Below are 12,984 nucleotides of genomic sequence, written 5' to 3' on the forward strand. Positions count from 1 at the left end.
CGCTTCTGAAACCCGGAAGTCCCGCCGGCAAATAAAGCCCACGGGCCGATATTTAAAGGTTCAATTAACGCCGTTGAAGCAGTTAAGGGGATAAAATTTTTGTGTATTCAGCCAAACAAACGATTTTAATTTTCCCTTAACATGTCTCCCGTGGCCTCTGAACGACGCCATGGAAAGGGAGATGAATTATAGTCGGCACCCATTTGGGCCTTGATTGACACAGGCTAAGAAAAGGTGAGGTTTTGTAGCAGGACAATCAGTTCTCTCAGACAAACCTTTGGTGGGGAGTTCTTTGTGTTTAGACTGAGATTTCTTTGTTCACTCTCAGAATTCTTGTGTTCACACATATTTACCTACGTTTTGGACGCACTCAAACTGACACCATCAGGATGGGGGGGGGGGACGCAATGGATTTATTCAGCAGTACATAGGAGGAGGAGGCACATCACCATCCGCGGCAGGCACGGTGTGCAGCTCTGGGAGTTGCAGCTCCACAAGACAGAGGTGCGCTATAAGGACCTGCAGAAAAGCAGAGAGGGGCCCAATGGAGGGGCTGAGGTCGCAGGAGACACTACCCATGTGAGAGGGTCTACAAACAGAGGCTGAACTTCCTGAACCTCTCTGAGGAGCAGTGCCTATGAAGGCTCAGATTGAGTCGCCAAGTGGTCGCAGACACCTGCAAGCTCCTTCATGCAGAGCTGCTCCTGGCTCGGCCTGGTGGTCTCGCATTGCCCGTCGCAGTTAAAATCATCACTGCCCTCAATTTCTTCACCTCTGGATCCTTCCAGGGTGCCACCGGTGACATCACCAAGATCGCTTAGTCGTCTGTACATAAATGTATGTGACAGGTCACGGATGCCTTGCTTGTCAGGGCATCCCACTATTTCAACTTCCCCATCGATGACATCAGCCAGACTGAGAGGGTATTGGGTTACCACTCTCTGGCTGGCTTCCCACGTAGCAATCAGGGGAACTGCACATGAGCCAGGACTGTTCATCAACCAAAAGGGATATCACTCCATCAATGCACAGCTGGTGTACAACCACCGAAGGAGGTTTCTGGAGGTGTGTGCCAAATTCCCTGGCAGTTGCCATTATTCCTTCATTTTGCACGAATCCAACTTCCCGGCCCCCTTCCATGCACAAAACAGACTTAAGGACTGGCTCCTTGGAGACAAGGGATACCCCCTGCAGACGTGGCTCATGACACCTCTGAGAAACCGCATCAGTGAGGCACATCAGCAGTGCAACGAGAGTCGCATCACCACCAGGTCTGTCACTGAACAAGCCATAGGAATGCTCAAGATGCACTTCAGGTGCCTGATTTGATTTGGAGGAGCCCTTCAGTACGCACCAGCGAGAGCGTGTAGAATAATAGTCGTGTGTTGCGCCCTGCACAACATTGCTCAACAGAGAGGGTTACAGGTGGATGAGGTCTCATGCGCTCATGAAGCATCCGCACTGGCCTTCAACACTGAAGTCACCTGGGTATAGCAACTCCCTCCTGCTTCTCACAGCAGCCAGTAGTATCTCAAATGAGGCGTCCAAGAACCTGGGTGCTGCCTTTCCTGTATATCCTTCCATTCTGCATTTTACTCCTTTCTCCTTCAAAATCCATTGTTGCATCGGCCCTTTAAATAGTGGGTTTTAAATCGTGTCATGCGGGTGCGCAGCATGCCCATTGCGCAGCTTGGAGATGCAAAACCCGGAAGAAGAATTTTTTCTTTTATTTGTTCAAGGGATGTGGGCGTTGCTGGCAAGGCCAGCATTTATTGCCCATCCTTAATTTTCCTTGAGAAGGTGGTGATGAGCCACCTTCTTGAACCGCTGCAGTCCATGTGGTGAAGGTTCTCCCACAGTGCTGTTGGGTAGGGAGTTCAAGGATTTTGACCCAGCGACGATGAAGGAACGACGATATATTTCCAAGTAGGGATGGTGTGTGACTTGGAGGGGAACGTGCAGATGGTGTTGTTCCCATGTGCCTGCTGCTCTTGTCCTTCTAGGTGGTAGAGGTCGCGGGTTTGGGAGGTGCTGTCGAAGAAGCCTTGGCGGGTTACTGCAGTGCATCCTGCAGATGGTACACACTGCAGCCACGGTGTGCCGGTGGTGAAGGGAGTGAATGTTTAGGGTGGTGGATGGGGTGCCAATCAAGCGGGCTGCTTTGTCCGAGATGGTGTCAAGCTTCTTGAGTGTTGTTGGAGCTGCACTCATCCAAGCAAGTGGAGAGTATTCCATCACACTCCTGACTTGTGCCTTGTAGATGGTGGAAAGGCTTTGGGGAGTCAGGAGGTGAGTCACTCGCTGCAGAATACCCAGCCTCTGACCTGCTCTTATAGCCACAGTATTTATGTGGCTGGTCCAGTTAAGTTTCTGGTCAATGGTGACCCCCAGGATGTTGATGGTGGGGGATTCGGCGATGGTAATGCCGTTGAATGTGGTAGGGAGGTGGTTAGACTCTCTCTTGTTGGAGATGGTCATTGCCTGGCACTTTTCTGGCGCAAATGTTACTTGCCACTTATCAGCCCAACCCTGGATGTTGTCCAGGTCTTCCTGCATGCGGGCACGGACTGCTTCACTATCTGAGGGGTTGTGAATGGAACTGAACACTGTGCAATCATTTGCGAACATCCCCATTTCTGATCTTATGATGGAGGGATAAGTGCCTTCAATTGAGTCGCGATCACTGGAGAACATGCACAAAAATATTTTCCCGGTTTCCCATTTGCTTATTGACCCTTCCCCCTCCCCTGCTGAGATCCCATCTCATTGTTAAAATTTACCCCCTGGTTTCTCTTTCCCTCTTTTAAATAATGGAGTGACATTTCCAATTTTTTTTATCCAAAGGCATAATTCCTGAATCCAGAGAGCTTTGGAAAATTATACCTAATATATCTACAATTTCCTCACTTTTTTTTTAATATGCTGGGGTGGAAACCATCAGGTCCTAAAGCTTTGTTTAGCTTAAGTCTCATTATTTTCTCCATTACTATTTTTTACATATGTTAAGTCCATTAAGTTCCTCCGCTCGGCTTATTTCTAGGTTCCCTTATACTGCTGTTATTTTGTCTGCTTCCTCCACTGTGAAAACAGATACAAACTACTCATTTAGAAAGTCTGAAATGTTCTTCTATTATAGTTACATAGAATTTACAGCACAGAAACAAGCCATTCGGCCTAACCAGTCTATGCTGAAGTTTATGTTCTACACGAGCCTCCTCCCACTCTATTTACTTCATCTCACCCTATCGACATATCCTTCTATTCCTTTCTTCCTCATGTACTTATTTAGCATCCCCTTAAATGCATCTATGGTATTCGCCTCAACCACTCCATGTGGTAGCGAGTTCCACATTCTCACCACTCTGAGTAAAGAAGTTTGTCCTGAATTCCTTATTGGATTTATTAGTGACTATCTTATATTTATGGCCTCTAGTTTTGGACTCTCCCACAGGTGGAAACATCTTCTCTACATCTACCCTCTCAAACACCTTCATAATTTTAAAGACCTCTATCATGTCATATCTCAGTCTAGAGAAAAAAATCCCAGCGCGTTCAGTCTTTCTTGATAGTTGTACCCTCTCACTTCTGGTATCATCCTCCTAAATCTTTTTTGCACCTTCTCCAGTGTTTCTATATCCTTTTTGTAATATAGAGACCAGAACTGTACACTGTACTCATAAGTGTGGACTAACCAACGTTCTGTATAAGTTTAAGATAACTTCTCTGCTTTTGAATTCTATTCCTCTAGAAATTAACCCCAGTACTTTGTTTGCACATTTTATGGCTTTGTTAACCTGTGTTGCTATTTTTAATGATAGTCTCAGCTGCATTTGTCTTTAATGGGCCCACATTCACCTTTACCACTCTCTTTCAATATATTTATAAAAACTTTTGCTGTTAGCTGTTCTATTCCAATTTTGCATTTTCTTTGTATCCCTTTGTTGCTTTTTATCGTGCTCCCAGCCTGCTGGATTTCCACTTTTCCTTGCATTTGTGTAAGACTGTTCTTTTAGCTTGATACTGTCTCTTACCTCATTTGTTGCTCATGGTTGCTTAACTACACAAGTGGAACCTTTCCCTTTTAGGGGTATGTACTGCTTTTGTATGGTACAAAATACTTCTTTGAATACTTCCCACTGTTTGTCTGTAGGTTTACCCATTAACACTTCAGTCCAGTTTACTGTGGTCAATTTATTTCTCATCCCTTCGAAGTTTACCTTACTTAAATTTAAAATCTTGGTTTGTGACTCTCTCCCTTTTCCTTTACAAGCACAATATCAAATTCAATCATATTATGGTCACTACTTTCAAGATACTCCCTCACCATCAATCATTAACTATTCTGGTTCATTACTCATCACTACATCCAGTATGGCATGTTCCCAAGTCGGTTCTAAAACATATTGCCCTCAATTTTTATTGAGGGACAGAAACGGTACATGTGTGCCGGGTAGCAGGCGGCACATCCAGATTGTTCGGGGTGATGGAGGCCATGCCAATCTTATCAGGAACGCTTCATTTAATAAAAGTTCCCGGACTCCCACCGACACCTGGCCAGATTCAGTATCTGACTGGCTGGCGGGAATGGGAATTTGGCAGTAGGAGGCCACAGCTGGGGACCCACGGAAACGGTCCCCGGCAGTCAGTGGGAGGAGGGCTCTGCAGGCAATCGGGGATGGGCTGGGTCGGGGGGGGGGTTCCAGTGCAATCAAGGGGAGGCCAGAGCTGAGGAGGTCCAAGGACTCTTTGTGGGACCCGGGGGGAGCACTCCTGCTCCTCACGGCCCACAAGGAGTTCTAAAAATGCAAATTTTTAAATTTACCTTGGCCTCTTATGGCCAGTCGATGCCTGTGGTTCTGCTGCCTGGCTGCAGACAGTGCGGGACTCCTCCTGACGTGAAGTTAATGTTTTGCCGCGGCTATGACTTTTGCATATTAAGTAGGCCCCTGCCTCCCTGTAGCAGGAGCCTCATTGCTGAGGTTCTTGTATGCAATGGTCCTCAACAACGTCTTCCTCATCGTCAGTATGCTCAATGTCATCATCATAATCCGCTAGAAAGAATTTTCTTCTCTCCTGCTTCTCTATATAAATGCAAGTTCTTTCTTTCTTCCTCATCGTCATCTTTCCTTTTTCATTATCATCTGAACCCTGTTGCTGTGATAGGTCTGCAGGAAAAGAAGGCATTAGCTAAGAATGGGTAAACATAACCCTCTTGGGATTAAGGAGACACATTAGGGTGTGGAAACTTCTGGTTGTGTGCTGCTTCACGGAGATGCCATGGTGACTGTGTAGATGTGCACCTACTAATAAGCCATTTACACTATCCCATCAATTGCATCATTTCCCATGGCAAAAGTAGAGTACCCCGCCTTGAAAGAGGTCAACTTTCTGTTGCCCAGAATGCCCCTTCCAGTCCCCTGCCATTCACAGGTACTATGCACAGATTTCTCCTATATATGACACGTACTGCCACTGTCACCTCCATCCACTTGGCATGCAAAACATTTTTATGAAGTTTCCTCCTGTGACATCTAGCAACTTTTCTCCCCTTTGTTGAATTTCATCCAGGAGTCTCATTGAAATTGGGTGCTTTTTTCTGCCTTTTTGCAATGCCTTTCTCTCTTTTTGGGTGACTCTGCAGGTCCTTGAGTTGAAGACATGCTTTAAAAATGGCACAAAATTGCATATGAGCCTACCATTACAGCGACCTGACAGTCAACAAACTTTATCAAACACTTTGCTACTGACCTGCAGCTCCCCTGGCTTGCTACTGCAATCTTCAATCATTCTTGGCTTTTTAAAAGCTGCATCCCTTATTTACAAGCCTCCCGAATGCACTACTTCCCTGTTACATGGGAGTTACAATACTGAGCCACCAATGGATATTTAAATGTGCTGATCCTTCATTTTACGGCGGACCCAGCAATGGAGGGAAAGTCTCACCTCTGGAGCGCAACACTAGTGCAAATGGCCCCGTGGATTTTCAAGGCGAGGGCGTTCAGTGTTGGGTCACTGTATCACTTGTCCATAGACTCTGTTTTCTGCCTCCATGTTTATTTTAGTTCTCTTTCTTTTCAGATACCTTTTTGCCCTATACAGCCTTTGTGAAGGCTGAAAAATAATTTTAACATTTTTACAACTTTTGTTAAGACTAAAAATGTTTTTACCCCCAGATATGTGTCCCTTAGCTTTAAGTGGTCACACCCCTTTAAGCATTATGAGCCAGCAATTTCCCACCCCTTTGGTCAGCAGCTTGTCTTGAATCATTAAGTGGGTTGCTGCCAAAAAATGGTGAAAAATCAGCCGAGCAAGAGGTTGGCAAGCATTATGGTAGTCATGCTCTGCTCTTGTTTCTTTAGCACTGGGACCTGAGAATTTTAGTTCATGTCTTGGGAATTTAGATGATCTTAACCCATTCTGTCATATATAAATGGTGTTTATAGAAGTTTGGTTTGTTACCAAACTTGCTTAGATCCTTTTCTGCGGGTATTTGACTTGTAAGAAGGTAAGTTTCTTCTATCTTTTAGTCTGCAAAGTTTTCTGACATTTTTACCAATACCAATTTGACTTGCAGGGTATGGTGGCCTTTGTGAAGGCTGAAAAATAATTTTAACATTTTTACAACTTTTGTTAAGACTAAAAATGTTTTTACCCCCAGATATGTGTCCCTTAGCTTTAAGTGGTCACACCCCTTTAAGCATTATGAGCCAGCAATTTCCCACCCCTTTGGTCAGCAGCTTGTCTTGAATCATTAAGTGGGTTGCTGCCAAAAAATGGTGAAAAATCAGCCGAGCAAGAGGTTGGCAAGCATTATGGTAGTCATGCTCTGCTCTTGTTTCTTTAGCACTGGGACCTGAGAATTTTAGTTCATGTCTTGGGAATTTAGATGATCTTAACCCATTCTGTCATATATAAATGGTGTTTATAGAAGTTTGGTTTGTTACCAAACTTGCTTAGATCCTTTTCTGCGGGTATTTGACTTGTAAGAAGGTAAGTTTCTTCTATCTTTTAGTCTGCAAAGTTTTCTGACATTTTTACCAATACCAATTTGACTTGCAGGGTATGGTGGCCTATCTTGATTAGCAGTTAACTTTACTGCAGCTGCCAGCTATTGCTAGCTCATAGCATTAAAATTTAAAAGCAAGACTTGCATTTATATAGCACTTTTCACAATTTCAGGACATCCCAAAGTACTTTACAGCTAATGAAGTAATTTTGAAGTATAGCCACTGTTGTAATGTAGGAAACGCGGCAGCCAATTTGCGCACAGCAAGCTCCCACATACAGCAGTGTGATAATGACCAGATAATCTGTTTTTTTTAGTGATGTTGGTTTAGTGATATTGGCCAGGACACCAGGGATAACTCCCCTGCTCTTCTTCGAAATAGTGCTGTGGGATCTTTTACGTCCACCTTAGAGGGTAGATGGGGCCTTGGTTTAACGTCTCATTCGAAAGACGACACCTCCAACAATGCAGCACTCCCTCAGTATTGCACTGGAATGTCAGCCGAGATTTTGTGCTCAAGTCTCTGGAGTGGCCCATGAACCCATGATATTCTGACTCAGAGACGAGAGTCCTATCAACTGAGCCATAGCTGTCACCGATATCAAGTGCCATGATCCTTCTCAGTAACTAACTCCCATGACACTTGTCTTCACTGTCTTCCATTGTTGTAACTTTTCAGAATGTAAAATCTCTTCCAGTGGAAAGTGATCCTGTTCATTAGAATATCAATAGTCAGTGCTTTGAATGAAAAGTAATGTGGAACTGGCCGCCTCTCAGCCAGTACAACCCACTGTTTGTGGAAGTTTTGAGAAATCAGTGGTGGCAGCCTTTGTTCCCTCTTGATATTGAAATTGCATTGGGGTCCTAACTGTGTGATTTGACCCCTATTTAACTATATTAATGAGGCCCCTGCCTGGTGTCAGTGGAAACGCTGGCTCTCTAAATCGAGATTCGCCCAAAAATCAGAATGGATGGACCTCCAGTGGCCAGTTGGTGATTTAGTTTTAAAAAAATTTGTCCTGCAACTGCCCCATTTACATTTAAAAATGGGATGGTAGCAAAGTGAAAATCAGCCCTATGGTTTCCTAAAATGTTCAGAAATCCAATTGTAAATATGTTAAATGAACTCTCTAGAATTGCTTATATGTATAAGCAAATGTTATACCAACCACAGATAATTGTTTACAGCTTTATTCAGAGCCTTACTAAATTATATTTTTCTGACAAATTTAGATGGAGGGGACCTGCAGAAATTAATGGGGTTCTTGAGCGCTTCTTGCTATATGTTTTGACCACCGAAGACAATTTGAGCAACAGAGATGTGATGTACAATAGCTCAGACCTATTTTTGGATTTCACTCTGAGACAACTTGTCCCAGGGACGAGGTACTTCATAAAACTTTCTGTGAGTATCCGTGTTTTATTGAAATAGAAAATGTTTAATGCTATGTTAAGGGCTTTTTAATGACTTTGTGAGGTCTTGCATGAAAATGATGATCTATCGGTGTGTGATTCACTGCCCAGAAATAACTGTAATGACATAACTGAGTTTTTAATCCAAAGTGGTCCAAATTGCATCATTTTGTGTTCATTTGCAAATTTTGCCCAATCAGGTCACTTTGGATTTTGGGTTCCCTGTCTATTTAAAATAAGAGCACTGTGTTTGTTGGACAAAATATCTCTCCACTCCTCTTACGGTGCTGTGACTGAATCACTGCATCTTAATCTCCTACAAGCTCTCCTTTGTGTTTCAGTCTTTCTCATCTATCTCTATTTATTGATATTATTATGGTCAGTTATTCCTTCTAAACTCCAAATATAACATCCTACATGCACTTCCTGCTCCCCATATTCTCACTGTACTAATATTGAGGGTCATTGCATGGTCTCCTATTGTAACTAATTTTTTCTTGGATTTATTTTTCAAAACTGTTGAGCCAATTATCTTTATCTGTCTTGCCTTCTTTCCGCAATCTTCAACTTTTTAAACTGAAGTTTGGCATCACCTAATCTTTACTTCTTAATTTGTCAAGTCTACTCTTTTCAGTTGTTCAGTGTTCTGCACAGGGGCCCATTGCACAGTGGTCCTTTTTCCTTCCTCTTGGTTTCTCAATAATAATATTCTTTAATTCAAAAAAAGTGTTGTCCATATGGTGTAGTGATATAGTAAGGTGGATGACTAATGGGGTTGTTGAATTTGTTTTTCCTGTTGGTGTGCTGATTTATTCAGCTATTAGTTTCATGAATTAAGCCATTATCTTTCCACCATCGGTATTAGTAATGGGAAAGTATCTGCTGTCTGAGGCAGTTATTTTAAAAAAGAACTCTCGGTAATCAGAGGGGGTGGAGTAATTTGATTCCTTGCTATCTGTAGTCATTTAGTAATGGAGTGTGAGTCCCTCTTCCCTGATAGTAAAGTTTGAGGGTGGGGTGGGGGAGGGGGGGGGCGGCGGAGGGAGAGAATTACATTTTCTGATGTTGTCCAGCTGTTAATTTCTTAAGTTTTTAGGACTTATTTTTATGCCATTTCTATGCTTTTCTAATTATTTTCCAAAAGGACAACAACTCGTTATAGTATCCTTAACATAAGAGAAACATCTTAAGATACTTTACAAGTGGGGGGGAGTGGACAGTGAACAACTGTATGCACAATTGCTTGTAGAAACACGGAAATATTCTTTGAAAGCATCTCTTCTGTTGAGGAATAAACTTGCTATCTTGTTCAAGAAAGTATTACTGGAAATATTGCCTACAGAAGTATTCAACCACGCAAAATACAACTGGGACTTTCTGCTAGCATCATTCACCCTCTTCAGTGCTAAGTAAATCCTCAATTTTACCTACAGTTATATGTGCAAGATCACTTGGCACAAGCCAACTCTTTTTTAATTATCAGCTACTTAATGGATTCTACTGCCAGTTATATATAAATTTGTACTTAGCTGTTTTTCACTTAAAGCCCTGTATCTTTTCAATTCATTTGTTCAATATGGCGAAGAGTTCAAATACCAGAGGAAATAAGCCAAAAATTAGAAAGCTGGCAGCAAGAAAAGAAGTCAGGCAGAGCTTTTTATACAAAGGGTAATGCATTTATACAATAAGTTACCCAGGAAGGCCACTGAAATGGATAGCATAAATAGTTTAAGAGGAAATTAGATAAATTTCTGGAGAAAGACGGAATTAAGTGTTATGGTAAGAAGGCAGATAAGTGGATGTTCAGATGTGTCAAAAAAGGATGGGCTTTTCCTGTTCCTAAAAAGTTTTATTTGCTTATGGGTTTTGAAATTGTGCTTTAATAACATTTGAATGCTTAACATATTATCTAAAATTCCTTTTTCCACTATTTTAATGAAGGTGTTAATTATTTATTACAAAAAGACAGAACTTGCATTTATATAGCACCTTTCTATGTGCTATATAAATGACATCCCAAAGCGCTTTATAGCCAATGACGTACTTTTTTGCAGTGTAGTCACTGTTGTGATGTAGGGAAATGCAGCCGCCAATTTGCACACAGCAAGGTCCCACCAGCAGCAATAAGATAATGACCAGTTTTAGTGATGTTGGTTAAGGAGTAAACATTGGCCAGGACACTGGGGAAAACTCCCTTGCTGTTCTTCAAATTAGTGCCATGGGATCTTTCACATCCACCTGAAAGGGTAGATGGGGCCCTGGTTTAACATCTCATCCAAAAGACGGCACCACCGACAACCGACTCCCTCAGTATTACACTGGAGTGTCAGTCTAGATTATGTCCTCAAGTCTCCGGAGTGCAACTTGAACCCACAACCTTATCTTTATTAACTAATAGAAATTAGCCTTTCAGTTACCTTGCATTAAATCTGCACAATCACTGACCCCTGAAAAACAAAACCCACAACCTTTTGACCCAGTGGCAAGAGTGCTACCACTGAGCCAAGGTTGACACTTCATAGTTCTGCTAAAACAGTAGAAAGAGGAGTTTCAAACAAACAAACTAAGTGTCCATACCTATCATGCCACAACATAATTTCAGGTCATGGTTCTCAGTTATGTTTTTCCTTAAAGATTTTACAAATTTAAGAACACAAGAACATAAGAAATAGGAGTAGGAATAGGCCATACGGCCCCTTGAGCCTGTTCTGCCATTCATTAAGTTCGTGGCTGATCTTCGACCTCAACTCCACTTTCCTGCCAGATCCTCAAATCCCTTAGATTCCAAAAATCTATTGATCTCAGCCTTGAATATACTCAACGACTGAGCATCCACAGCCCTCTGGCTTGGAGAATTCCAAAGATTCACAACCCTCTGAGTGAAGAAATTCCCCCTCTTTTCAGTCTTAAATGGCTGACCCCTTATCCTGAGACTATGCCCCTTAGTTCTAGACTCTCCAGCCAGGGGAAACGTCCTCTCTGCATCTACCCTGTCAAGCCCTCTCAGAATCTTGCATGTTTCAATGAGATCACCTCTCATTCTTCTAAACTCCAGAGAGTATAGGCCCATTCTACTCAGTCTCTGCTCATAGGACAACCTTCTCGTCCCAGGAATCAATCTAATGAACCATCGTCGTACCGCCTCTAAGGCAAGTATATCCTTCCTCAGATAAGGAGAAAAAAACTGTACACAGTACTCCAGGTGAGGTCTCACTAGGACCCTATACAATTGTAGCAAGACTTCTTTACTCTTGTACTCCAACCCCCTTGCAATAAAGGCCAACACACCATTTGCCTCCCTAATTGCTTGCTGTACCTGCATATTAACTTTCTGTTTCATGGATGAGGACACCATTTAATAGTTTCTCACCATTTAAAAAATAGTATGTTTTTCTATTCTTCCTACCAAAGTGAATAACCTTACATTTCCCCACATTGTACTCCATCTCAGACTCATTGGGCTCAATTTTAATTTGGAAGTGCGAGTGCGTTGGGGGCGGGGGGGCTACGAAAATCAGGGAAGTGAACCCGGCTTCAACATGCCAACATCCACGTCTCACAAAGACGCATCTGGGCGCCCGCCGCTCCCGAACCCGGAAGTCCCGCTGGCAGTTAAAGCCAGCAGGACGATATTTAAAGAAGCAAATGCATCTCATTGAGGTACTTAAGGTACTTTATTTCTTACATATTAAGTAGTTAAAACAATTTTCAACTTACCTGGGCGGCTTTCCCATGGCTTCAGATTCACAATTTTAAAAAATAAATAAAACTACCTTTGAAACGATGTCACCTGCATCCCCCGCTCCCATGTCCAATGTCTGCCCCCGATGTCTCCCTCTCCGATGTCCACCCTACCCCGATGCCTCCCTCTCCGATGTCTCCCTGTCCCCCCACTGATGTCTCCCTCTCCGATGTCTCCCTCTCCGAGGTCTCTCCCCACCTTCGCTCCAATGTCCGATGTGCCCCCCACCGATCTTTCCCCCCCACCGATCTTTGCCCCCCACCAATCTTTGTCACCCCCCCCCATCTTTCCCCCCCCCCCCCCCCCCCACTCTCTTTTGCAGTGCCGGATGACATCTCTCTCTCTTTCCTCCCCCCGGCGTTGCAGCTCCTGTCGGCAGCCAACCTGTCAATCAGGCTGGCTGCCGGGTGCGAAAGCTAGAAACAAGATTAATGAGCATCAATTATCGCGCAATCGGGTGGGGAAAGGTAAGTTTTTATTTTTCAGGTTTGCTGTGGGCCCATTGACCCCCCTCCCCCCCGCCCCCACCGCTGTCATCCCGCCACCCTTTTAAAATTGAGCCCATTGTGTCCTCCTCACATCCACTGTTATGGATGGAAAATCCTGCAGGGCTCATGACCTCCATCTATGAATTCCAAAATGTGCTTTCAGTGACTGAAGTTGTGACCGGGAGTACAAATTGTGAAATGCTTTCTCAAAGCAGTGTATCAAATAATTTGATCTAAAATTTGATATATTTAAGTTAAAGTCAATTTCTTTGATCATTTCAAACATTTACCTAAAACAGTTATTGTTTAGATTGCTTAGTGCTTTTCACCTCTTA

At 43.2% G+C, this 12,984-nt stretch overlaps 1 protein-coding gene across 1 annotated transcript in view; it reads left to right on the forward strand.

Moving 5' to 3' along the window:
• ush2a (Usher syndrome 2A (autosomal recessive, mild)) overlaps positions 1 to 12,984 on the forward strand; it is a 744,800-nt gene that overhangs the window by 360,929 nt on the left and 370,887 nt on the right. Inside the window, exon 37 of the mRNA XM_067989549.1 lies at positions 8,240 to 8,411. Within this exon, the coding sequence (XP_067845650.1) occupies positions 8,240 to 8,411 (172 nt within the window). The remainder of the gene's footprint in view (positions 1 to 8,239; positions 8,412 to 12,984) is intronic.

Source organism: Heptranchias perlo, chromosome 8, assembly GCF_035084215.1.
Source record: "Heptranchias perlo isolate sHepPer1 chromosome 8, sHepPer1.hap1, whole genome shotgun sequence".
NCBI classification, from domain to species: Eukaryota; Metazoa; Chordata; class Chondrichthyes; order Hexanchiformes; family Hexanchidae; genus Heptranchias; species Heptranchias perlo.